This window comes from Dama dama, chromosome 10, assembly GCF_033118175.1.
Source record: "Dama dama isolate Ldn47 chromosome 10, ASM3311817v1, whole genome shotgun sequence".
In the NCBI taxonomy this organism is placed as follows: domain Eukaryota; kingdom Metazoa; phylum Chordata; class Mammalia; order Artiodactyla; family Cervidae; genus Dama; species Dama dama.
The window spans coordinates 36,992,230-37,019,630 of NC_083690.1; the positions used below are offsets into that span (position 1 = coordinate 36,992,230).

At 44.5% G+C, this 27,401-nt stretch overlaps 1 protein-coding gene across 1 annotated transcript in view; it reads right to left on the reverse strand.

The window, feature by feature from the left end:
• Positions 1 to 320: 320 nt before the first annotated feature.
• Positions 321 to 27,401, reverse strand: part of ZKSCAN1 (zinc finger with KRAB and SCAN domains 1) — a 31,332-nt gene continuing 4,251 nt past the window's right edge. Inside the window, exons 2-12 of the mRNA XM_061152366.1 lie at positions 24,052 to 24,574; positions 23,652 to 23,805; positions 21,629 to 21,720; positions 21,230 to 21,356; positions 18,358 to 19,246; positions 17,394 to 17,398; positions 16,531 to 16,598; positions 8,509 to 8,640; positions 3,066 to 3,548; positions 2,583 to 2,775; positions 321 to 1,554 (exon numbers count right to left, since the gene is read on the reverse strand). Of these exons, the coding sequence (XP_061008349.1) occupies positions 719 to 1,554; positions 2,583 to 2,775; positions 3,066 to 3,548; positions 8,509 to 8,640; positions 16,531 to 16,598; positions 17,394 to 17,398; positions 18,358 to 19,246; positions 21,230 to 21,356; positions 21,629 to 21,720; positions 23,652 to 23,805; positions 24,052 to 24,477 (3,405 nt within the window). The 5' untranslated portion in view covers positions 24,478 to 24,574 and the 3' untranslated portion in view covers positions 321 to 718. The remainder of the gene's footprint in view (positions 1,555 to 2,582; positions 2,776 to 3,065; positions 3,549 to 8,508; positions 8,641 to 16,530; positions 16,599 to 17,393; positions 17,399 to 18,357; positions 19,247 to 21,229; positions 21,357 to 21,628; positions 21,721 to 23,651; positions 23,806 to 24,051; positions 24,575 to 27,401) is intronic.

The window sequence follows — 27,401 nt, forward strand, 5'->3', positions numbered from 1 at the left end:
GTCTCAAGGAGTCAAGATTTTCAGACTTTGGCAGACAGAGTACACAAGACCAAAAAGCATGTGAGGCTGACAGAATGTTCCCAAAGACCAAAAAAAAAAAAGAAAAAAAAGTGTTCCATATGTAGGAAACGCACAATGAAGACCAAGCTGCAGCTGCTTTACACACCTGGCCGCAGTTTCCTAACACATTCACAAGTACTCAAAAGTTTCATTTACCCCAAATCCAAATATTCCAAAAGCAAAACCAGTAGGAAGCTTCCTCTTTCTAGAATAGGGTTTGATTAACAATTTTTTTTTTAAACAATAACAGTCCTGAGGCATTACAAGAACTTTTAAGTTTATTCTGAATCAGATTAAACTGTGTTCAACATGGCTCATTTCTTTACAAGTCATAATCTTGAGTATATTCTAAAACAGCTAAACAGTTCTAATGCTTCTTCTTTAATTATACTGGACACAAAGCAGTGTGACTATACAGAAGGCAATGCCGGCATGGTGTACGGGACGTGAAGTGTAGTGAGGGGACCCCGCCCCGGTGACTTGGTGGGCAGGTGAGGAACCCACCCTGTCCCTGCCTGAGCTCTCACTCCATCCCCTTAACATTGAGTCAAACAAACAAAATCTACTCCATAGTTAACTCTGCAATTATTGGGCTGTCTCTAGCATTCACGTTCTAAAGTTAGAAAAACAAAAACCACCAAGAGATCGTACCCGACAGTTAAGACCCTTCTCCCTCTGCAGTGTGGACTTTCTGATGTTTGGAAAGATTGGACTTACTACAGAAGGTTTTCCCACAATCACTACACCAATAGGGCTTTTCCCCAGTATGGATTCTATGGTGCTTATTAAAATTGGAGCTGTGGTTGAAGGCTTTCCCACACTCCTTGCACTTATACGGCTTCTCTCCAGTATGGAGTCTCTGGTGAGAACTAAGACCCGCGTGCTGACTAAAGCTCTTCCCACACTCATTACACTGATACGGCTTCTCCCCGGTGTGTATTCGGTAGTGGCGAATGAGGCTGCCTTTGCCACTGAAGGCTTTGCCACAATCTTTACACTGGTAAGGGGCCTCTTCAGTGTGCATTCGCTGGTGCTTAAGGAGGTCTGAGCTCTGACCGAAGGCTTTCCCACACTTACAGTCATAGGGCCGGTCCACCAGGTGTGTTCTGTAGTGAAGGGTCAGGTTGGAGCTGTGGCTGAAAGCCTTCCCACATTTGGTGCACACATATGGTTTCTCCCCAGTGTGTGTTCTCCGGTGTTTAGTGAGGTTGGAGCTATTACTAAAGGCCTTCCCACACTCAGCACATATGTAACGTCTCTCTCCTGGGGCAGGTTTAGTCACTACTTCTCTACCTTTAGCAGAACCTTTGTCTTGGAGAGGGGTTTTTGTTCCTCTCTCCTTTTCTGGATTTACCCACTGCCTTTCTAACCTGGCCTCACATTTATCGGCGATAATCATGGGAAGTGTATCCCTTCTGAATCCTTCTGCATGAGATTCTTCAGAACTTCCCTCCTTATCTGTTGATTCCTCATTCTGGGTCTTCGACTTACGATCTGAAACAGTAAGCAGGATAAGGACATGTCAGTTGCTTCCTATCATGAGGAAAAAAACCATTAAATGAGACACAGAACCATCAGGTAACACTGATGGATTCTAAGGAGTAACCAAATACCACTCTATAAAGTCACAGTATCACGTTTAAGACAAACAGGGCATTATCAGATCTAGTTTACAATGCCAGACTTTCACGCAAGCCCCTACCAGAAGCTATCATGGTATGAGTACACAGCGTTGTCTGCCAGGAGAACTTCATGTATAGAGGGAAATGAGGCAACACTTCAGGCAAAACTAAGCATACTGAGACAGCAGCAAAGCAGCTGGGTGATGCTCAGGCAGAAAGATTGTGGAAGCGTCAAAGTTGGTAACAGAAAATAAAAAGGATAATTAAGGGCAAGGAGGCTAGTGGCCAACTCACAAAATCCGGATTCTCATAGAAGCTGAATGTATTTAATAGCAATAAAAGAGAACGTTTGGTCCATTTATAATCATTCTAATCCCAGATCCTTAGTAATCTGAATGACAGTACTTAACTCCTATGAGGGTTTAACTCTCATCATTTAAACTATCAATACATGTGTCCTGTCATTCTCTCAGTTATAAAGCAACTGTTGAAATCTGACTGAAGTCGTTAAGCTTTTCTAGACCGTTTCACTAGGCAGTCATACCTCTGAAAAGTCCACCTAACCATCCACACACAGAAAAGGAGAAAACGAGAAATCCACACTGAAAACTGCTAATAGCAGGGCCACTAAGTCATGCACAAATGAACCAGCACCATCTCTTAATCAGTTCATTCAACCTGCCCTCGCCTCCGTGAACAGTCCCCTTATCAAACTTCAGCTCTGCCTTCAAGAATGTGTCATTTGTTCCCACACCAAGACTGAGACACACCTGAGGGAAGAAAGGAACTCATTCTGCCTTGTCAGCTCAGGGGACCGCCTGAAAATCAGGAATTAGGGTGACTGTTTCCTTTACCACAAAGGCCTGGGGCACCAAGCAGGGGCCTGAGAGATGGTCCTACCTCGAACCTTCCTCAGCGCTGGAGTGAACTTCTCCTCTTCACCAGTCTCTTGGATGTAGAGGGGCCCCCAAGACTCATATCTGTGACTGGTCTCCACAGACTCTAGCTGCGGGCTGCTCAGGGACTCCTCTGCCGTTCCTGAGGGTGACATCTTCTCCCACGACCGTTTCTGCTCACGGGGAGGTGGGGAAGCCTAGAGACAATTACAAAAGGCTGGGTCTGTGCACAGCTCACTTTAAGAACCAGAATGAAAGAAAATCTCAGAACAGCTATGTAGAACCTCTAGGAAAGAGAACTTCCATTCCATTCAACTCCCAAGGGTAATCCCTGAACTCCACACAGGGTAACAGAAGAAAACCAGCAGGAAAGACAGCCTAAGTCAGTGGAAGGTCCTGTCAGCCGCTCTCAGCATGTGGACACACCCACCCCTGCCTGACCCGCTGGGCTCTCAATCTCGCAGGAGAGGAGGGCGCCCCGGTCTACCTGTGGTGCCGGCTCATCCAGCTCCCGCTCCAGATCCTCCAGGAGAGTGACGGCCTCTTCGGCACTCTCAGGGCAGTGCTCCTGCACCCAGGCCTGGAGCTCCTGGGGCAGGATGGTCAGGAACTGCTCGAGCACCAGCAGCTCCAGGATCTGCTCCTTGGTGTGGATCTCGGGCCGCAGCCACTCGCAGCAGAGCACCCGGAGCTGGCTGAGTGCCTCCCGGGGGCCAGGGGTGTCGTGGTACCCAAACTGCCTGAAGCGCTGGCGGAATATCTCCATGGGAAGGCGCTTCCCTTTCTCTTCCTCCTCCTCAATCTTCACAATCACAGGCCCCTGCTCCTGTGGAGGCCTAGGGCCCAGAACTGTGGCCATGCCCAGCACCTTCATCTCGGAGGCGCTCCAGAAACAGCTGTCACTACAGACAGGATTCCGTGGGGCAGGAATGTTGGTTCCTGTGGGTTTCTGGTTCTTGAGGGCTACACGTTAAACCTATGAAAATAGGATTACCACAAAATTATCAAAAGAAAAAGTATGCTATTTGGTCTTTAAGAAACTGTGGAACTTATAGCCACTAAAAAATGCCATATAGAAACATGTATATTATCTAGGGTGAAACAGATCACCAGCCCAGGTTGGATGCATGAGACAAGTGCTCGGGCCTGGTGCACTGGGAAGACCCAGAGGGAGCGGGTAGAGAGGGAGGTGGGAGGGGGGATTGGGATGGGGAATACATGTAAATCCATTGCTAATTCAAGTCAATGTATGACAAAAACCACTACAATATTGTAAAGTAATCAGCCTCCAACTAATACAAATAAATGAAAAAAAAAAAAAGCCATATAACAATGACTGTCAAAAATCTTTCTAGAGTCAGCTCAGGATATCCTATTTTGATCTGATTTTGTCTTCATCCTCTGAAAGAGTGCTCTGTGGCTCAATTCCACTTCTGCATAGCTAGCTGAAGAAAATGAAAACACTAATTTGAAAATATACATGGGCCTTCCCTGGTGGCTCAGTTGGTAAAGAATCTGAATGCAATGCAGGGGATCCAGGTTCAATCCCTGGGTGGGGAAGATCCCCTGGAGAAGTGGCAACCCACTCCAGTCTTCTTGCCTGGGAAATCCCATGGACAGAGGAGCCTGTGGGTCAGTTACAGTCCATGAGGTCACAAAGAGCTGGACACAACTTAGCGACTAAACCACTCAATATTCATACCAACATTATTTACAACTGCCAAGATATGGAAGCATCCTAAGTGAACATCAACAGATGAACAGCTAGAAAGGGGTGTGTGTGCAAATACTATTCAGCCATACAAAAGACTGGAACCATCTGCAAAACATGGATAGATGGACTTGGAGGGTATTATGCTTAGTGCAACAAGTCAGAGAGAGAAAAACAAATATTGTACATTGTCACTTACATGTGAACTCTAAACAATAAAACCAGTGAATGTAACAAAAAAGAAACAGACTCACAGATATAAAGAACAAACTAGTGATTACCAGTAGGGGACAGAGAAAGGGGGAGATGGGAAAGTAATAAGTGAACAGACAACAGAATCACCCTATTATTAAGTATACTCTGAAAGAAAACTACCTAAGTTAATTAATCTTACATGCTTATGACCGGCCTTCCTGATGAGCATGTTTTCAAACTCTGAGCAGCATCTTCCCTGTCACATAGGTGTTCCTATACTGGATTCTGAGTAAGGAAAATTACAGGAGTCTCAATAAAGAGCCAAAGACATAAAAACCTATGTGGGTGTTCATTACATGAAGTTACACTGACAACAACAGTAGAGACCACACAAAGGAGGTACGAGTGGCTTACAAAAGCTGAAGATGAGGGAACAGGAGTTGTAGATAATCTAGATCTAAGGCCTTTAGTAAACTGAGTGTGCTCATTTTTTTTAACCTCAACATAATCAGCCATAGGCATACATACACCCCTTCCCTTTTAAACCTCCCTCCCCAGCCCACTCCTCGAGGTTGATACAGAGCCCCTGTTTGAGTTTCCTGAGCCAGACAGCAAAGTATGCTCATTTCTCACATGCATGTCAGCCTCCATGGATCTGGCTTGACTGCACCTGAAATATCTTGCGCACACACACATAATATACACATAATCACAATGAAGGAAAAAGGGAAAAACACTAACTGATCTTTCTGGGACAGAGAATTATGAATGATTTCAATTTTTAAAAGTCTTTTTCATTTTCTAAATTTTCTTTAGTGGATATTACGTTTCTAACTAGAAAAATCATAAAATCTTTAAAGGATCATAAGCAGTTTTTAACAAACCAAGATAGATTTTACTTCTAATGCCCAAATTCTAGGGCCTTCAAAAAAAAAAAAAAGACCCAGGAAAACAAAAAAGCACGAATTCCAGCCCATGCAGAACCTTCCAACAAAGGTACATTTCTGTTACAGCTTTTATATCAGGTATTTAGTTTCACACAATTGATAAATATGTATTTAAAACATGTATTTTATATGGCTCTTCCCGTTTATTTTTGTGATCAATTTGGGTAATTAAAAACACAGGAAATGGGGTTCTAAGAATGAAACCTCAATATGCAATCTTGCTTTTATGAGAAAGTTGATAATTATCAGCTGCTAATTAGTTCAGAATTCTAGGGATGAGAGCTGAACTCTCCGCTGCGGTACCCCAACTCCGAAGCATCGCACGAGGTACCACTGTTCCCACAGTGGACCAGAGTCAGCACCGAACGCTCCTCTATGCTGTCCTCTGCACTCACCATGCCACTGAGGCTCCCAAGATGAGGATTACTTGAAAACTGAGCCAGGGGAAGCACTGCCATCTTGTCTCTAACACTCAAGAACAACTCTGTTAACTATTACAGAATTTCCTACTCTGTCCAGGAGAGGGCACCCCAAGAAGAGCGGGACTCTCCATTGGGCTGCTCAGCTTCTGGGATTCAGCCTGGGAAACTCAGACACTAGGGGTTATAACTAACGCGGCATAGGAGGCACTAAACAGGGTGTGTCCTACATGGGATCCAGACCTTAGCAAATCCAGACACAGATGCCACTACATCACACCACTGTCTTTGCAAAACACACAGAGTCACACTTTAGGAAAAAAGTTTCCCTAGATGAGTACCGTCAGTAGTAACTGAGCCCAGTAGCTCAGTGATTTATTCCAGCACACCAGTTTTGCAGTGCCCACAATTCAAATTCATGCCTCAGTAAGGCCACCAACATGTGGGGAGCTGGGCGCCTGGGGCCTTCTTCCTAATTGCACTCACTCTCCTTGATACCATCCGGTTGCATGGCTTTAATTACAATCTATTTATTCACACTTGCCAATTTATCTCCAGCCTGGACCTCTCTTCCGAGCGCCAGACTCTTACAAACCAACTACCCACTTGACCTTGCCACCAGCATATCCAGTGGCTTCCTAAACTTAACGTGTCCAAAACTGCACTTCCCATCATTCCTCCAAAGCTGCTCATCTCAGTGAAGGGCAATTTTACTGTTCCGTTTTCTGGAGCAAAAAAACCCTGGTCACCTCTGACTCCTCCTTCACATTCTACACACAATTCAGGAGCAAATCTTGTTATCTCTACACACAAGAGATTCAGAATTCAACCACATCTCACTTCCTCCAACACTGCTGTCCCAGTCCATCATCTGTGCCTTTTTTCCTTTTTCTGCCCCACTACACAGCATGCAGGCTCTTAGTTCCTTCATCAGGGACCAAACTCACACCCCCTTCAGTGGAAGCACCGAGTCCTAACCGCTGGACCACCAAGGAAGTCTCGGTTGTCTGTAAAATATTATACAAGTCAGATCACATCACTCCTCTGTTCACACCTTTCAAGGCTTTGTGTCTCATACGGAGTAAAAGCCAAAATCATCACAAGGCCAAAAACAAGGCCTCAAGGATTTCAGTCTCCGTTGCCTCCGGATTTCCCTGTCCTTTGTCTCTTCTCTTTCTTCCACCTGTCAGACTGGTAAAGGATTTTTTTTTTTTTTAAATCTGATAATGGTTTATTCCCACCCCTACCCTGTCAAAGCCAGTATTTGGTCTTGACCAAACATCTGGTCATGCTGAGTTTGTCTAAAGGTTCATTTAGGGATGTCCTCCAGATCTTGGCTTCTCAATTTTTCTCAATAAAGAGTTTATAAAATAAAAAAGCATGTGAATAGAAAACAGAGGTTTCATTACTCACATTGTCTTCAACCACAATGAACTATCTTCTTTAAGCTCTCTAGACTGTTTAGCACAAAAGGGCCAAAGAGCAAAAGTTCACAGTCTACAAGCAGAGGTGTTTGTTCTGTTCTGAGTTTTTTCTCCTCCTTTAGGCCAATTTCCCAAAGCCTATATGCCCCCCCAAAAGTGCCCCAAATCCCATTCTAGAAGATCAGGCATAAATAAACCAAATTATTATAAACTCTAACAATTATATGGGATTTACCTATTACTGCTAAAATGCTTTTTTTTCCTACTTTTTTTTTGCCCTACAACTTTTTAAATGTTACTCTTCTGTAACTGAAAACTCCTACCCAGGCAAATCTGCTAATTTTGAGGCACAGATTTCTACTGTTGGATAGTTTTGTTAGATTTTCTTTAAACAGCACCAAATTCTGCATCACTTTTTCTCTTCTTTCTTCACTTAGTTCTCTCCTAGTTCAAAACTTACTCTCTCCGGAGTAGTCTTCCAACACCTGAAAACAGTTCTTTTGCTTAACTCTTCAACACCTGAAAACAGTTGTCTTGCTTAACTCTTTTTTTTTTTTGCTTAACTCTTTCCACAACTCTTTCAACTGCTCCTTTTATAACAGGGGTTTCTAAGTACCTCACTCACCCGATCACCTTTCTCTAGACAAACTGTAAGTAAACGGCCCTCATAAAATGGGTTTCTAAACTTGAGCAGATTCCTGTTACGTACTTTCTAACCTGAACAATGCCCAACGAACTAGTCCCTCCCTATTTCAGACAATACACAAAACTTCCGAGGTTCAGCTTCTCACACGAGGCTCCCGACCCTCGGGCGAATTCTTAAATCAATTAGCTTTGAATTTAGACCGCCTACGTAGGGCCCGGGAAATAAGAGAAAACATCCCCGTTCTAGCTGACTGGCGACTGGGCTGGCCGAAGGCAGAAAAAAACTGCTTTGTAACGCGAAAGAGACCAACTTTCACTTGTTAAACCCGGGGGTGGGGGTAGGAGCGGAAATGCTTTCAGGAGAGCAAAGGCCTCCGCCATCTGGGCCTGGGTAGGGACAGAGGCCTCCTCAAACCTCCCCCCAGGACCGGTCTGGGGAGTCCCCAGAGGCCACAGCTGCCTAATCCACTCGTCCCTCCCCGCACCCTTTCGGCGGAAACTCCCTCTTCCGCCCGCCACGCGAACCGTGGACCAGGAGGCTCACCGTGAGTCAGAGCCGCTCGGGCCGCTGGGACACCTCAGCGCGCACCGCGGCCGGCGCAGCCGGAAGTACGTCATAGCTCCGCCCGCGGAGAGCTGCGAGGGGCCGCAGCAGCCCCTCTAGGAATTCGGGAGGTCTTTTCTGCATCTCGGTGTCTCGGGTGCGCCGGTGGTCCCTGCCCTGCAGCGATTGGTGGAGAGAGGCCCCCGCAACATGAACAGCCGGGGACCTAGTCTGCACTCCTTTTTTTTTTTTTTTTTTTTAACTAAGAAAGGGCCGACTAGAGGAAGTCTTGGCGGTGTCCCCGCCGCTTCCCGCCGGGCCAGGGGGAGTCGTGGGCTCGGCGCGGTGACTTCGGTCCCTCTCCTGGACTTGAGGCCGGTTCTCCTGTGATCCTCAGGCCGGTCACTGCGTGGGAACTCGGTCCCCGTTTATGGACATGGAGTTCCACACTTAGCCCTCTAAGCCCGAGATTCAGTTATCTCTCTCCCGGCGGCATCCACCTGAAGTAGCTGTGCCCTTGGGCCTCTGGGTTCTAAGCTTCCTGGACAGAGATCTCTGATGTCATCTTCTAGGTGCAGCTGATGTTGCAGCACTTGGTACAGAGGTCCTTGCCTACCTTATCGACCCCCTCCTCCCAGCCCCGCTCTTGCTCAATTCCAATTAGGGACTAACTGCAGATTAGGGATTGGTCCTTCAAAAAGCACACATGTTGGGACTTCCCTGGTGGCTTAGTGGTAAAGAATCCGCCTGTCAATGTAGGAAACACAGGTTCTATCCCTGATTAGGACGATCCCGCATACTGCGGAGCAATTCAGCCTATGCACCACAACTATTGACGCTGTGCTCCATAAGAGAAGCAACCGCAATGAAAACCCTGCACAACTAGGGAGGAGCCCCTGCTCTCAGCAACTAGAGAAAAGACCACACAGCAAATAAAGTTAACCAGTGTGGTTGGTGGTTCGCTGGGATGTGACTTCTGCATTTCAGAATTGTTTTGGCTTCCAAGAACCTCATCCTCTTCCAATGAATTCATTCAACAATCACATAGGAAGAAACTTACGGAGAGTTCTACTTGCAAAAAGTTCAATCAAACATTTGCTTTCCTGTAATTTCATCTCATTGATCCTAGTCTTTTTGTTTCTTTTAAACTGTGCCACAAGCCTTGTGGACTCTTGGTTCCCCAATCACTGATGGAACCCAGGCCCTCAGCAGTGAAACCACCAATTCTTGACCACTGAACTATTAGGGAATTCCCTTGTTGATCCTAGTCTTGCCTGAGCTTTTCCTCTCACAAAATGCATGTAGTAGTTCTTGTCAGCCCCTTCAAAATTTTTGGAAACTGCCACCTGATTGTCCCAAAGATCAGCTGCAAGTTTCACAATCTTGTCTGAAAGTTTGTTTCTGAATCTTGCAATGTAAAGTGTAACATGGCCCTCTGAGGGCCCTGGTTTCTTATTTAAACAAATCTCCATATTCTGCCATATTTTCCCCCTTAACTCTCTACATTACTGTTTTCTTTTTTTTGGAAAGATTATTTGGTTTGAAAAGAAAAAGGGGGGGTGGGCAGGGTCCGTTCCCTTTATAGCAGAAATCTGGAAAGCGAAATGCTACGCTGGTTACTGTAAGTCTAGCCTCCCTCCTCTGTTTTGGACAGGGTGGTTGTGGTTCTCTACAAAAGAGCTGCTTTCAGGATTTTTGTCCCTTATGTTTCACTCACTTATTTTTACTGCTATCACTATGCTTTGCCAGTAGAGGGTGATCAAACCTTCATTTCTCTTAAAACAAGGCAAGCTCCTTGCCCATCACAGCTCTAAAACTTCCTCCCCACCCCCCCACCCCCCGCCCCCTGGAGTCCACCTGTACAGCCTGTTGCGAAGTTGCAAAGACATTCATTCAGCTAAAGAAAATGAAAAGAGAATCAAGGTGATGTAGTTAGACAACCCCATAGCTTAGACCTGGAACACTGTACTAATGAACCTTGGGGGACTTGAAGATGCAATTTAATTACCAGGAAAAGGGGAGTAATAACAACCTCCTCTGACAACTTTAAAGCGCCTGGATCACAGGAGAGTGAGCTAGCTTTGTAATTAGCTGTACCAGCACTAAGGACAATTTAAACTTCAAAACTCTGGGCTACAATATTTTTCTCACCTTCTGTGTTTTAATGTTGGCCTCCCACGCCCCACCGCCATGGATGTGGCTCTGCCCATTGCAGATCCTTTTTTTTTTTTTTGTTATCCTACCTTCTCTGGAGAAAGCCACCTGCCTTCTTAACAAGAGAAGATAGTTCCCTGCCAAGACTTTTTACAAGAGCAGGTTGCCAGCTCATTGCCTTGTCGTGGAAGAACCCAGAAAAAAATGGCATTATCTCTGAGTAGATGAAGATCACAAAGGGCATGTGGCCCAACCCTCCTACTTGCAAAATCCCTTCCTGCCCAGGACCCCACGTGTCACAGCTGACCTGATTTGCTGCAGCAACCTGCTCTGGCTGACTTGGCAACAAGGTTCCTTCTCCCAGGAACTTCCACTAGGATCACTCCTTCTGGTTGTGCAACTTGGGCCCTACAAAACCCGGGGGGCCACCATTCATCTCATCAGGGCGTTGTACAGTTTGTTTTTTAATATTTATTTGGCTGTGCTGGCTCTTAGTTGTAGCATGTGGGATCTAGTTCCCTGACCAGGGATGGAAGCTTTGCCCCCTGCATTGGGAGGGTGGAAGTCTTAGCCACTGGACCACCAGGGAAGTCCCTGGAGTTGTGCGGTTATCACAAGGCAGCCAAGTGTCTTGAGGAAGAGGTGCCTTTTCTAATTTGCCTCTGCCAGGACAATCAGAGGCTGAGGCTGGGCAGAGCTGGTTTTATGTATCTGCCTTACTCATTGCAGAACCTATTATTCCTGACATCCAGCACGTGGTCTGACAATGTTTACTGAAAGGGATTTAAATCTATTTCCTGGAGTCGTGCAGAACAGACTGAATCCCTCTTCTGACATGACAGGCCTTTAGGTACTTGAGGGTAGAGATCAAGTTCTTATGCCTTTTTTCCTCACCAAACAAAACCCTTCATTGCACACCAGAGGTGGTTTTGTTTTTCCCTCCTATGGTTGATGTCGTTTAAAATGCGAGTCCAGAACCAAATGCAGGGTGCACAGTGGCCGGTAACTCAGGTAGAAGAAGACTCAGACCAGCACCTCCCGTGTTCAGGCATCTGGAGTGGAGGCTGTGCTGAAGACACCTGAGACTTGGGAGGCGGCGGTGGCGACTACTGATGAACAGACACGCAAAGTTTGGAAAGGCCTCTTAAACCTGTATCAGCAATGTCCATTATTCCAGGGCCAATACTGGTCCTTTAGGACCCCTTTAGGATATGGAAACTGAAGCTCAGGGGAAAACAGAACACTCTGCACTTCTCTCTGGTTTCTAAATAATAGAGTGAAAAAAATTAAATGAGACAAAGCAAAATAAAAGTTTCTAATAAGCAAGGTTATTAGAAGTCATAGTTTAAAGATCTAAACTATCAGTTTTACATGCTGTTCTTACCATTAGGATATTGTTTCCTAAGATTCATAAAGTGGTCAAAGATTATTTAATGGTTTCATTTTGTGAGAAAATTATGTTTTAGGAGATCGTTAAAAAGCATCTTTATTCTGTGGTTTTTCATTCTGTTGTCCTCTTAGAAGCTACCTAAGCTCCTGAGAAATTACTTAGGACATGTCATTTGGGTGAGGGTTGTTTCTGGGTCGCAGTACGTGTGAAACACATTTGACTTTGAAATTATACTTCTATTTCTTTATCCAAAATGTACATTTTATGCAACCAAGGACAACAAAACACAAACATCACAACTATTGCCACCTAGAGATGATAATTTATTGTTTTACCAAGATTTGGAAGAGAACACAAAGAAAATATTTATTACAAATCCCCACCATCTCCTTTGCCAACCTCACTACTCTAACATTTCTCTGTCAGACAGCACCGGCCTCCTAAAATGGACCACTGACTATAAGTGCATATCAGTTTCATTTTCCTGCTATTTCTCATGATTGAAACTTTTAGCTCTCGGTCAAGGTTTCAAAAGACTTTTCAATGGAGGAGTTTCCTAGCTTTGACAACAACAAAAAAACCACTTTCCCTCTAAGATCCCATTACTTACCGAAAGAAGCCTTTCCAGAAATGTTAATGAGGATTTTAAATAAACAAGTTCACTTAAAAAATCATTTACTGAACATCTACCAAGCACCTGGACTCTTCAAAGACCAGTGAAATGAAAAGGCCAGGCTTGAACAGCAGTAACTTAACTCTGGGGGTGTACAAAGACAAGTGAGTTTCTTCTTTTGGTCTAATTGATTCTAAACGAAGAAACCAGGAACTGACAAAACAGGAAAGGTTTATTTTATCCAGTCTACAGATAAACAAGACAATGCCTGAGTTAGTTCTCTACTATAGATTTAGGCTTATCGTGTTGACCTGGGTGTAATAATCTCTATTTAACTAAAAGCTAATAAAAATACGTATGTTCATTTTAAAATAATTGCGAATTTTGCCTGCATATCCCACCCTTTGCCCCTAAACTCACAAATTTTCCTGTATCATCACAACCCGTTTCCTCCCACCCACCCCCCACACATATCTGTTTTCACAGAAGAACCCCTACAACCAGCAGAAGCATCTCTAATATGCTTTGTCCTTGCTTGGGCGGGGCAGGGAGCAAGTACTGGTCCACAACTCATGGCCGGTCTCTCTCCTCTCCCTCCCCCAGGCTCCCCTGTTACTCTTAAGCAGCTGGTGTCTGGCTTCTGCAACCCTCCTCCCTACTCTCCTTCATGGCGCATCTGACCTTGTTGGGAGACTAACCAAAAGCAACTTGGGGGCACCTGTGGCTGCCCAGTCCGTTCCCTGGACCAAAGGAACTTGAAACCCACATCTGATGCTAGAATGAAATCCCAGTTTCAGCATCACCTTTCAAATACCTCACAAACTTACTCTTTGCATCTTAACACACTCAGCCTGACTGCTTAATGAGTGCTTGCTGAAGGGAGAAAATTTAATTTAGGACCAATTAACTTTGCTGATTTCTGTGCAATTTGAAGTGAGTCATGATTCTTTAGTAAATGGAGGTGAGAAATTCAACAATTAAAAGAAAAACCTGTTAAATAACAGACCATTGTTCAGAAGTCAATCTAATGTCCACTCTTTACCTTCCACGGTTTCAGAATAAGAGAAGAACACGAGGTTTGTGGTATCCACTATTAAACAGAACCAGACAATATGAAACTAAGTTCTCATGTTAAGACATTCTTATTATGTGATGTCTAAAATATTTCCCAAACTTCTGTTTGACCTGCAGAATCGGAGATGGCTTACCTCCCTATAACTTCAAGTTTGTTTTTACAAAGCTCTGAAAAGTAAAACAGATAATTTCAGTTTTAGATATAATAAAAAATTAATTTGAATAGCAAAATAAGTAACTACTTTTCAATGTACAGTAGTGTGTCCATCCCAGGAATGAAACCCAAATGTTAGAGAAACTTTTTAAACAATGCTTTCTATTATATTCTCCAGCAGTAGCTGAAATGAAAATCTACTCTAACTTCTACAAAAACATCTATTTATACGACTTACTTTCCTTTTCTCTGATTCTACATTTTGCTTTGCAATCTGCAGACCTGCATTTGGTTTCCCAGTTCAGGCACCATGGCCCCCTCATCGCTATTTCTGAGCAACTGCACAGAGTGGGACCACAAACACATGGCTTCTCTGGCAGGTATTGCTGTCACTGTCTGACTACGTGTTAATTCTGTTACACCAATTTACACGATGATTCTTCCATGACGGTGGTAGGATGAACCTGGTTAGCTAGCTTTAGATGAGTACGTAGGACAACCAGACCCTGCAATAAAAGGTGATCAACTCTAGGATAAAGAGAAAAAAGTTCTTTCTCAGCTGTGAATCTTCTCAAGCCCTCTCTAATCATCACAAGCCAGGGGAGGTGAGTGGGATCAGGGGAGGTATAGAGGGAACACTGCAATGCCAGGGCCTGGATGCACCTGTGTCTGTTTTCCAGGGAAAAGTCCATCTTGGTGTTTTCCTACCCCACGTTTTCTCAACACAGAGATGAAAGAGTTAGTGGGGGAAGCAGGATGATGCTTTACACCATTGGTCCAGGTCAAGATAGTAAGTGGTCCCCCTGGCCTTCCCAGTCCACTCCCTACTCTCAATTCATGGAGCAGACCTTCTTCCGCCCCCGACAAGCTCAGAGAACCCATTCTCCTTGCTTGAATCGGTGATCTGACAGCTAAGCGTCGAGTTCCTGGCTGTGGAAACTGCAGGTGTCTATAGCGAACTGTTCCATTTTAGTTCCCTATTCACCTGTCCCTCCTAACGAAATCTACTCATTCCTAAGCTCTTGACTTGATAAGCACCAAACTATGCAGTTTTTTTTTTTCCCTCTCCTCAGTTCTGTGAATTGACTTTTTGTCTATGTCAATTTCACTACTCACTCCAAAACACTGCTCTTTTGGAGTGATGTGTTCTGTCAAATAGATTAAAATAAAAATACATTATCTGGTACAGGGTGTATACAGAAGAACAGGGGCTGGAGGTACAAAACACAGACACTGACATTACGATCATACAAAATATATAGAAGTACCCAACATTAACAATTTTTGTCAGAAATTGTACATTTTGCTATTTCTTTAGCATTTCCCCTTTTTTTTCTTCTGTGGATCCTCTGCAGTTAAGATTGAGCTTTCTCCACAGTGTTTCTGAAATTCATTACACGACTGGAACATACTGAAGGAATTCCTTTTCTGTCCAAAGCAATGAGTGCTATACATGGAAAGTTTTCCTCACATATAATATTAACAATGTTTATTTACAGTGAGCTTTCTGATGCTAAGAGCTGAAATGTGATTAAAGGCTTTGCCATATTTATCACATTTAAGAGGTTCCTTCCTGGAATGAATTTTCTGATGCCAGGTAAGATGTGAATTCTTACCTCTCAAAAGGGTCAACCTGTCTGTACATCTTTAGCACAGTTTCACTTTAAAATACTAAGTGCCCTAACATATCAAGATGCCTTATACATCTGCAGTCTTAGGCTTTAGCCTTGCCTGCCAGGATGAAGCAGAAATAAATGCCCTGCAACCTGAAGAATTTTACTTCTCTTCCTGGCAAGGTTAAGGTATATTTTTAAAAACCTCTCAAAAATTTCCACTGGGTCAGCTAGCATGCCACCAATTAACTAGAGTCCTTGAACTGTTAACAGACTTCAGCCAGTGGAGGACTTTCAATCCCAAGCACTACTTTAGATGTTGTCAGCCTTTTGGACCATGACCCAATTACACTTTGTGCTGAGCAGCTGATAAATGGATGCAATGCGAATAGTTTTAATAAACAGCAGTAGCCTGTTTTCTCCAGAAATGATGTCTTCAAACAGCTATTTCAAGGAGTCCATCTGCAGAAGACCTGGAACAATCCCCATAGCTGTCCCACAGTCTGTACAATATCCCAGGAAAATGGGAATTATATATGGGGGAACAGGTTATAATTTCCACAAAAAGAAATGATGGTAGAATTATGTTGGCATGGAGTTGTGGCTCAAAAAGGCCAATGTGGACCTAGCCAACGTTCTTTGACTCTTCAGAACAGGTGGCGCTTTGATCAGTGTCTTGAGTTAAGTACCTCACTGCTTTCAGTAGCTCCCTGGCAGCGGACGTCTTTGCTCAAACGCACCAAGTTTTCTACTTGACCATCCTTGTCTTACTCTGAAGAAAATTCCTCAAAGCAGTTTCTTCTACCTTCCCTTTTCTATCAAAAGGTAGTTAGGTTTGCCCTTCTGGAGTATCACTCCTTTTCTTAATCTGGTTGGATAGACTACTCTGGTCACCAGCTGACCTCGGTGAAATTCCCCCAAGCAACACTGATGCAACTGCTTAGGAGCTGCAGGGAAGCTGGGGGCGGGTCCAAGTTACAGAGGCCAGAGGATTAGTGCTGCCTGGCCTGGAGTTGAGGCTACAGCTGCCCCACCTCCATGGCTCCCCATGAAGCTGACCCTGTCTCACAAGCTTGGGCTGCTGGTTGACGAACAAGTGACGGATGAGTTTTAGTTCTTGACGGAAAATCTCAAACTCTACGTGGCAGGGGGGTGGGGAGTCTCCTATCAGGAGGCTAGTCTTCAGATGTGTTCTTAGTCTGTTTCTAAGTTCCTGCATGAGCAGTCACCCCTACCTGAAGCCCTGAGGACTCCCTATGTAGCCCACGCTGCTTGGGGCTCGTGAGTGTGTATCCACAAATGGTCTGTTATGAGCTTCTAGAAGGGAGTGCAACCTCCTGCACAGATGGTGGGAAAGATCAAAGTTTCACAGCCTCACCCATCTTTAGTGACGAGAAACAGAAAAGACACCGTGCAGAATGACTGCGACATACCCACCTACATTTCAGTAGGCTGGTGAGTTTCTCGGAGCAACAGACATGTTTAGTAACTGCCAGATAATGGTGTCAAATGCTTTTTCACAGTTTCTGGAAGGGGTGGGGGAAAATGTTCCTTTTTCTGAAAAGCAACAGAAATCACATCTTCTGAACTTTATTGTTTAACGTTCCACATGATTCAGAAAGTGCTCCAATCATCACGGTGTCCAGCAGTTGACTGACAGATTCTGGTGAACATCTTTGCCATAAACGGACGTCCAACAATAGCCTAAGTGTCTTTTTTAAGATGATGACAACAAACTCACTTCTGACATTCCCTGGTACTCGCTCTCTGATCTGGGTCTAGATAAGAGTCTATGCCGGTGGTGGACTGACACGTTTGTTTTATCTTCAAGACAAAAACAAACATGAGACTCTGGAGCTCTAGCAATGCCCTTGGCCCTGAGGGTCTCACAAGCTGGCCTGGGCTACTGTATTTCAGGTCCTCCTGACTCACGGGCCCTGTGGTGAATGTCAAAGCCCTGCTAGAAGTCAGGCCTAAGGAGCACTTCTTACATGTTCAGCACTGCGTCTAGGACTGTCCAGGATATAAAAATAAATATACCCCTGACAGGAGAAGCGTCTCTTCTGGGGAGTGATGGAAACTTTCACACATGGAACAAGGAAGGATCACAGACAGTATGCAATCAAGTGCTCACTCATGGAGAGATGTGCTGAGGAGTGCGACAGCGCTTTAGGACCTCAGGGATCTCACAAAGGGAGAAAAGTTTTGAATCACGGTTGCCATTTCAGCAGGATTTGTCTCAGTGAGGAGGACAGACCACCTACCTTTGGGACTGCTGCCTGGTGCACGTGTACTCTCCCTTTCAGGAAGAGACTGAAATCTTTGGTTTGATATGGATGAGCGCAGTCCTAGATTTCTACAGCTTTGGTAGGCTACCATTACCCAGACAGAACTTACCATATCTATGTAATTAGTTTGAGCAGCAGGTCTCCATGTAGTTTGTTGGAACTGTCCCTCTTTTTTGGGAAATAAGGTTCAGCAAGATGTTGGCCAAGTAGGGTTTGCCTGTGGCAAGCAGGTTTTGGACATCGGTGTCGTTTTCACAGACACGATCTCAGTCTTTCAATTATATGGTGTGGTTGTGGAGAGTCCAATAGTGCCTTAGAGGTACCCTTATTACTGAAAGCCTTGCTGTTTTCCTGTGTGTGTGCTTCTATCCTGTGTGGAAGTAGCATGTGGATTACATCCCAAGTTGAGCATTTCCCTACAGGGGCTTTGGAAGAACTACCGGCCCACGGACTACACAAAGGCAGAACACTGCTGATGTAGCTGGAACGATCCTTGAGTGTGATTTTCTTTATAACCTGTTCAGGCTTTTTTTTTCTGCTCCAATGGGCACAAATCTCTGAAATCATTTTAGAAACGAAAGGGGGAAATGGCTTGACAAACGCTTTACACACAGCTTTTCAGGAATGCTCCAAACGCGTCGAGGGAGGCCGGGCTGTACTCTGAGGCTCGCTCTCTGGTGTGGATTCTGTGATGCAGAGTGAGGGTCGAGCTCCGGGTGAAGGCTTTGCCACACTTCGTGCACTTATAGGGCTTTTCTCGGGTGTGAATTCTCCGGTGCAAAATAAGGTATGAGTTTCGGTTGAAAGCTTTTCCGCACTCACTACATTCGTAGGGTTTTTCCCCCGTGTGGATTCTCTGATGCTTAGTGAGGTCTGAGCTCTGGCTGAAGGCCTTCCCACACTCGTTACATTCATAGGGTTTCTCCCCAGAGTGGATTCGCTGATGCAGAATGAGATTTGAACTGTGACTGAAGGCTTTGCCACACTCGTTACATTCATGAGGCTTCTCTCCTGTGTGGATGCGCTGATGCAGGACGAGGTTTGAGTTAAGACTGAAGGCTTTCCCACACTCACTACATTCATAGGGCTTCTCTCCAGTGTGGATTATTTTATGGCGAATAAGGCTTGAACTCCGTGTGAAGCATTTTCCACATTCATCACATCTGTGAGACTTGGTTCCCGTGGGAACTTCCTCGGTGGTGGTGAAGTTGGAGCTCAGACTGAAGCTTCTTCCCAGACCCTTCCCCTTCTCCCTCGGGCCTCGCTCTCCTGCGCTGGGTTTTTTCTCCTTGACTGTAGCTGGCCCCGAGTCTCTCTTTTCTTTTCCAGCTTTCTCCTCAGGGTTTCTCTGCTGCCTTTCTACCACTCTGCCCTGCTGTTCACGCTTTTCTCCGACATCTTTCTGGAATTTTCCTGCGGTCTCCCCACGTGATGCTGAGTCTTCTGCACTTTCAGCCTTTGAGGTGGACTCCTCAGTCTCATCCCTGTTTTCACAACCTGACACAATAAATAGAAAATACAAATAGCACCTTCCTCTTTTGAATATATGGTTTACTCAAGTGACACTTTCCCAGGAAGCCTCTACATACCTGCAAAATGACCTCACAGTACAAATTGTAGACAAAATAGTAGAAAAAGGGAAAAAACACAGGGATAACAGCGAGAACTGGGAAATGTGAGGGCAGGCAAAGAGTGGGAAGGACAATGCAGGGAGTGTGCAGAAGCTGGGAACAAGCAGAAGGAACAGACCAGGCGAGAAAAGAAGGGAAGGGGTAAGGCATTAAGGAACATAAGAGGTCACAACACATGGTTCTATAATTGGTCACCCAATAATTAATTTGAAAGAATCAATACACATTAAAAAAAAAGTTTCAGTTTTAATTTATGAAATATATTTTGAAGTATTTATGAAATTAAAAAGAATCTGGCAGGTGACGTGGACCTTCAGACACATGAAACGGTTTCTCTCCACCAGGGAGAAGAGAGGTGACGTGCTCAAGTAACAGGGCTGAGGGAGAGAGGCTGGTTGTGGCATCAGTAAATGTAACTGAAACTTTCACTGACAGATGATTGAGAATTACTAAGAACAAAGAAAGTGAACACATGTCTGGAAATGGCTCACAAAGGATGTAATATAAGAAAACAAGATTTTACAAATGCAGAGCTGATTTGTGGTTTTAGCAACCTGCAAAAACTGGAATGTATTTTTATTGCAGACTGCTATATTCTGTGTGCCACTCTATTTTTTAAGTACAGACTAAAAACTGTTCAGTACAAAAACACTATTTTATATGTTTACATTTGTCTAGGGGAAAAAAACCAAACAAACCCAAATCTATTCTTCATTTATTTGGCCTTAAGAAACCTTTCCAAGTGGGTGTGCACTACCTCAACACAACCACCGAAGGAGCTGAATATCTAGACCCTGACTTAGTGATGAAACTGCCATAAATAGTGACCCGATCATAAGGAAAGTGAAACTGGTCCATTCTTTTGAATTCCAAGCCTAGGTCCTTGATGATCTGGATGGTTCCCTATGTTGTAAGTTAGCAACAGATGGGTACTACCCAGCTCACAAACACAGATCAGTATTTTGGCTTAATTTTCACCTCATCCAAAGAGCAAGTATTAAGAATCGAACCCCAGCTAATCCTATGGTTCAAAACAAAACTTGAAGTTTCTGTAGTTAACATCCTCTCTTCCTAGTTTCCCTTCATTCACATTCCCCTTGCTCTACCCAGGCAGAAGTCTCAGCAAGTGGGCTTTCTCTGTGACAGGACTGATCTGACAGTTTCCTACAGTGAAGTCTCCCAGGGGTTGAGACCTAACAGAGACAAATGAGATTGTCAGCTGCGTCACCTTGTCTTATCCGGTTGATGCCTCTGAGAACTTCTTTGTTCTTACTACACACTCAGGAGCCAGAGCTCTTCACAGAAGATCACCATTAGGTTTGGAACCTAGGAAACCTGACCCTGAGGGAGGGACAGGCATAAGGTCATGGAATTATACAGTTTTGGTGGAGCAGTGCTCATAGGACGCGAGACCGAAAACCCGTGGAAGGACACCTGGTGGGCTCAGAACAAGTCCCAGGTTAGGATGAGACTGACGGTCAGTGCCCACCTGGCCATCTACACTGAAAAACAGACACTCCCCAACCCCGACAAAAGCACCTCAGTTGTAACCACAGGGAATGAAGCAGAATCCTCGCTGGCGACGGAGTAGTTGAAGAGGTAGGGAATCAAAACACAAGAGTTACTTCTGCTTTCAAAAGACTCCCTAGAGGTAAAACTACCTAGAACTAGGAAATCCACGTGAGGTCACGAAGTCCCAGTGCCAGGCTTTGGGATGAAATAAACAGTGTTCTCCTTCTCCATCTGGTCTGAACAAACAAGCTCGGTAGTCTAACACATCAAAGATCCCACAGCTACTGGAAAAAGAGGTAATACACTCTTATCACAAGTAATCCTGCACCCGTCTTACCCTGGGAAATCACGTTCCCATAATTCTCCTGCCTGGCGTCCCTATTGAGATTCCTCCGAGCCAGGTTCTGACATCCCCATTCCTCCAGGATGAGGGACACGGCCATGTCCTCGATCTTCACCATTGCCTGAAATAACACGAGATCCCCACACTCAGTTCCCCCAAAGCCCAGGGACAGTCCCACTGCCCGAACCTGCAGTCAGGGACGGAGGTGACTACAGACCTACAGGATGCTGGGAAGAAAAGGCGGCCGAGCCGGGTTCCAACGGACCCCGGGGAGTGGGGCTACTCTGTGGGCCCGGGCTTCAGCAGCCAGTGTCTTGGGAGAAGACCGCCAGGAGAGCCCCAGCAAGAGGCAGACGGCAGGGACTCAGGAAGGCAGAGGGGCCCACAGCTCACCTGGGAATCTGCCGAGAACAATGCAGATGCCATCGCCTGGTCTCTGGGAGCCCCCTCAGGATGAGGGGCAGGAACGTGGGTGGCAGGGAGAGCTGAAGGAGGAGAAAGGAGCTGTGAGTGAAGCCAGCTCTGCTCTGGGTCCCCCTCGAAGAAGGGCCCAGGGCACCCTCTTTGCTGCACTAGTGTGCCTGATGTTCAACGAGGAACTGCAGACTGACAATTACAGAGACTGTAAGAAGGCCGGCGTAAGCTGTGTCTTCCCAGGACTTCTGTTCTTGGGCAGGGGGAACAAGGAGTCACAGAGGGTGAAACAGGCCCGAAGAGGGTAATCGGCTTGCCTAACGTCCCCTGTTGAGAGGGCAGAGCTAGAACCAGAACCAGAACCAGGTTCCTGTCCTCAGCTACAGAAGTGGGTAACCTCAGCTCTTGAGTCAAGGACTTCAGATTTCCATCCAGTTGTGAAAAATTAAGTTTTAAAAATCTTTAGCAGTAATGCCTTGAAACAGAGAAGGAAGGGGCTCTTCTTATTTTTAAGTTTCTGCCAATTTTTGTCCCTCTACTTTTCTCCTTCACTTGACCAGTTTTTGGATAAAACACACACAGGGTCTGAATGCTGATGAGATATTTCCAAGTGTATGAAGGCATGGGTTGATACTCCTCTAATAAAAGACACATTCAACATAGGATCACACTAACTGCAATGTGTAAGAAAAACTGGAAAATTCTTAGGAGACTGCAAAATCAAAACCTTCCCTTGCCAAGTAATGTTAGATTTGGAAATGTTACTGGTAAACAGATGATGTTACTGTATTCCAAAGATATTAGAAAAACGATTCTGAAACAGAATTACTAAAAGCTAGAGCAAAGTGTCCAAAAAAATCAAGTACCTAGCACTCCAACCTTATAAGAGTGAGGAAATACCATGGAAGATGATCAGCACAAAGAGGAAACTAAGAATAAGTGCATGTTTACTATGTAACAACTATATATTCCAGGATTTCTAGAACTATTACTCCGGTAATCTGAAGCCCTAATCTGGCATTTAAAACCATGAATATCCTTTTCCATTTCCTAATTTCAACCCCTAGGAGGAAATAATGGGATGGGGTGGACAGTGGTGGACTAAACTTCACAGCATACTGGATGGTTCACGTGGGTTTCTCCAGCTTATGAATGCTGGCTGTCCTCCAGAACGCAATGCTTGCTTCAGCTCTAGACGCCCACCCTAAACGTCACTACAAGCATATACACTGGGTAAGGACTGTGCATTTATCAGCTCCTGAACAATCATTCTTTTAGCATGTTATTATTATTTATTGATAGTCTATGTACCTACTTTGATTTTAAAACTGGATAAAATACATTAATATTTCCCTCAAAGGAAAAAAACTCATTTTTATTTATATGACTCTGAAATGATTTTTTTTTGCCTCACGTTCCTCAACCAAAAACATTTTTCCCATCCTTTTTCCATTCTTTGGGATTTCTGAAAGTAACCTAGAAAAAGAGTGCTGTTATACAGTATTTATACATTTTAAAGAAAATGAATTTATTTATTTTGGGGCTGTGCGGCGTGGCATGGAGGATCCAGTTTCCCTCACCACACACTGAACCCATGCCCCCTGCAGTGGAAGCATGGAGTCTTAACCCCTGGACCACCAGGGAAGTCCCAAATAAAATCAATTTAAAAATGATCCTTTTACAGATAATTTATGACATACCAAGTGCTGAATATATATCATCTCCTCAGCACTTTCCTGTTAAAAAAAGGTCTGCTAGACATCCAGAATGCTAACAATTCAACAAACAATATAATGTCCACCCAAGTTTATTATGCACATACCACTTACCTCCTCAGTGACACTCTTTAACTCATGAAATTGGTCTGTAGGCTGTTTCCTCTGATGTGTAGTAGTAATGATAACAGAAACAAGCATGCCTCTCTATTACAGGCACCAACACCACAGACACATCTGATTGGTGCGTCCCTGCTTCACACCCCACGTGAAAACTGGCTTCTTACCTCGAGGTTGTAACAGACGGGGTTTCCGAGATGAATGTTTGAAATGGGACTGGGTGGGCTCATGAGGAAGGTCAAAGCTCGAGGACTCCTGCACTGGATCCAGAGGCACCATCCCCCTTGCGAGCATCTCAGGCCCATGAACTTGACCTGGGACCTGAGGACAAACGGGTTGGGCTTGTGGGTAAATTACTTTTTAAACAGGAATTTAGACAAACAGAAAGACAGTAATATGCCAGTGGCTGGGCGAGGGCCAGGGCCAGAATACTTTTTTAACAGCCAAGTGGAGTAGGATCGAAGTACCACAAAGACTATAAACACGAGCTTTAAATCAAACTCTCTCTTTGCTCTGGTGTCAGAGTCCACGTGCTGCTCACACATCCCAGGCGTCACCTGGCCTCACCTGCTGTCCTGACAAATCCAGCTCCAGATCCTCCAGCAGGGTCACAGCCTCCTCCCCGCTGTCGGGCCGGTACTCCTGCAGCCAGGCCTGGAGCTCCCGGGGCAGGATGGAGAGGAACTGCTCGAGCACCAGCAGCTCCAGGATCTGCTCCTTGGTGTGGATCTCGGGCCGCAGCCACTGGTGGCAGAGCTCCTTCAGTCGACTCAGGGCCTCTCGAGGCCCGAACGTGTTCTGGTAACAGAAGTGCCTGAAGCGCTGGCGGAAGATCTCCGGGTCGGGCGGGGGAGACTCCTGGAGGCTGGCGTCCTGCCCCCACATGTGCTCCTCCTCATCCTCCTCTTCCACCTTCACTATCACGATACCGTCCTTCTCCTGGGCAGCCTGGGGGGACAGACCTGTGGCTTCCCTCGACTCAGCAGTCATCATTCAGGCTCAGGGACCTGACTCGATCCCAACAGGGTTTGTGCTCGTGTGCGCTCCTTTCTGTCCTGTGAGATGTCTGGTATCCGTTTCTGTACTATTCCTGAAGAGTTAAAAAAAAAAAAAAAATTACTGGTACCTTTATGAAACAAACCTTTTTAAAAACAAAACAAAACAAAAGTGATACTCTGCCGTTAATACTTCATACAAGGCTACACATCCAAGCATTAAAAACGCCTCTGGGGGAAAAAAAAAAGCCTTCTGAATAGTAAAGGAAAAAAAAAGCCCCCAGTACCAACTGTTCCACTGTCACTTTATAGATACTGAGGTTTTGCGAGCGAACCCCCAACTGGCGAATTCTACCCTCAGGGTGTCTGCTGGAGTCCAAGCACCTTCCTTCCAGGGGGAAGGCAGGTTATGACGTCATGTGTTTACACACTCGGCCTGGTGAGAGCTGAGAAAGGGTGCCAGGCGGGGGCTCCCGGCAGAACCCGGAGCACCCTCTTACAGATGACGCGACTGCGGCGTGGTGACTTCAGCCGCGTGCTCAGGAGCAAGAGGCCGCCTGCCTAGTGGAGCCGACACTCAGGCCAGATCTGAAGGCTCGGACTTGCGACCCCCATTCAGCTACTTCTATGACTTTTCTGGGTGCCTTGGTCAGTACAAAATGATCCACTTTGAATAAGGAAAATATCAGAATGCCTATTTCTATTTTAAAAGTGAGAGAAAATAGACCACATTTAATGTACAAATGGATACTAACAAGCTCACTTGGTCTAAACGCTGAATATGTTCACAAGAGACAGTATCGGGGGTGATGCAGGGGCAAAATGGGTCAAACGACACAAACTTCCTGTTATAAAATAAGTCACTCCTGGGGGTGGAGTCACAGCGCGGTGACTCCAGTTAATACTGTGCTGCATATTTGAAAGCTGCTGCAAGAAGTTCTTAAAAATTCTCTTCAAATGAAAAAAATGTAACTATGGTGACAGATGTCATCTGGACTTACTGGGATCACTTGGCAATATACAGAAACACTGAATCATTATGTATCTTGAAACTAACCTTATGCTATATATCAACTACATCTCAGAAAAGAAAAAGCAGCTTTAGAGATTCTTGCAGAGAAACTACAAGAAGGGGAGACACTAGGAAGGCAAACACACACAAACAAGAAAATGGCATGGCGGAAGCTTCTGTCTACAGCAATTTTTAACTCAGCCAGGTTAGAAGGTGAAAACCAATGTGGATCTAAATGTAACAAGAAGTCAACCGACAAGTGAAAAAGTTAAAAAAAAAAAAGTATGAGGAAGGAACTATTAGTTGGTTGTTACATAATTTTAACCACTAAAACTGATACTTAGCATCCTTGAAACTCCTTACTGTCTACACATGTTAAAAACTTGGAAATATTCCCTAATTTGTTTAAGAACTTCCAAATGAGGATTTTTAGTGGGTCTTAAGCCTGTTTGTTAAAATTATAAAACATCTTTTGATTAGTTTGTAAGAAGAGGTGATATAAAGGCATGGAAAAATGGAGACGTAGAAGGTGAATTTCAAAGAACAAAAACTGAAGAGGGTTGGTGGACAGGAGCAATCACGAGTTACTAAGCAGATGCAAAAATGTATTTCTTTCATCTCAATCGACAAACCTTTGTGAGGCATCGTTTTCACCTCTACAGCCATCAAAATTAAGCATCAAGTTCAATTGAGTTTTAGAGACAGCATCCGTCTGTATCAAAATGAGATAAGCCAATAGTTTTATTAAACTAACAAAACATTTTTAATTACATGACTTTCACTAAAAAATTATTAGCAATTTTGGTGGAAAACAGATCATGTACATTTAAAGCACAAAATTATTTTAGAAAAGCACAACTTACTGTATTTTTTTTTTAATTATACAAAATGCTGGTATAATAATATATGTATGTAACTTTTGTAAACAGTTTTTACTGACAGGATTGTGTGACTGGAAAAGTTTGGACATGACTGTTCTAAACAAAGATTATGATTTTAATCTGAGGCTTATAACAGGATTCATTTTTTCTTTCTTTGGTCCCTAATAAAAAACAGAAATTGTTCTTAAAATAGCAGCTTATAATTACAATAAAGAACATTACATTCAAAAAGGCTCTCTGCATAAATATAAAAAGAATGTGGGAATTAAGTCATTTCTCCAATACTTTAAACTGGTAAAAGTCCTGTTGTAAACCATCTTCTAAAAAGCAAGAGAATTCCAGAAGAACATCTACTTCTGCTTCACTGACTCTGCTAAAGCCTTTGACTGTGTGGATCACAACAAACTGTGGAAAATTTTTAAAGAGATGGGAATACCAGACCACCTTACTTGCCTTCTGAGAAATCTGTACACAGGCCAAGAAGCAACAGTTAGAACTGGACATGGAACAACAGACTGGTTCCAAATTGGGAAAGGAGTACATCAGGGCTGTATATTGTCACCCTGCTTATTTAACTTCTATGCAGAGTACATCATGAAAAACAGGGCTGGATGAAGCACAAGCTGGAATCAAAATTGCTGGGAGAAATATCAACAACCTCAGATACGCAGATGACATCACCCTTATGGCACAAAGTGAAGAGGAACTAAAGAGCCTCTTGATGAAAGTGAGAGAGAGAGAAAAAGCCAGTTTAAAAACTCAACATTCAGAAAACTAAGACCATGACATCCGGTCCCATCACTTCAGGGCAAGTAGATGGGTAAACAATGGACTGATGCTGAAGCTGAAACTCCAATACTCTGGCCACCTGATGCAAAGAACTGACTCATTTGAAAAGCCCTTGATGCTGGGAAAGATTGAAGGTGGGAGGAGAAGGGGACAACAGAGGACGAGATGGTTGGATGGCATCACCAACTCAATGAACATGAGTCTGAGCAAGCTCCAGGAGTTGGTGATGGACAGGGAAGC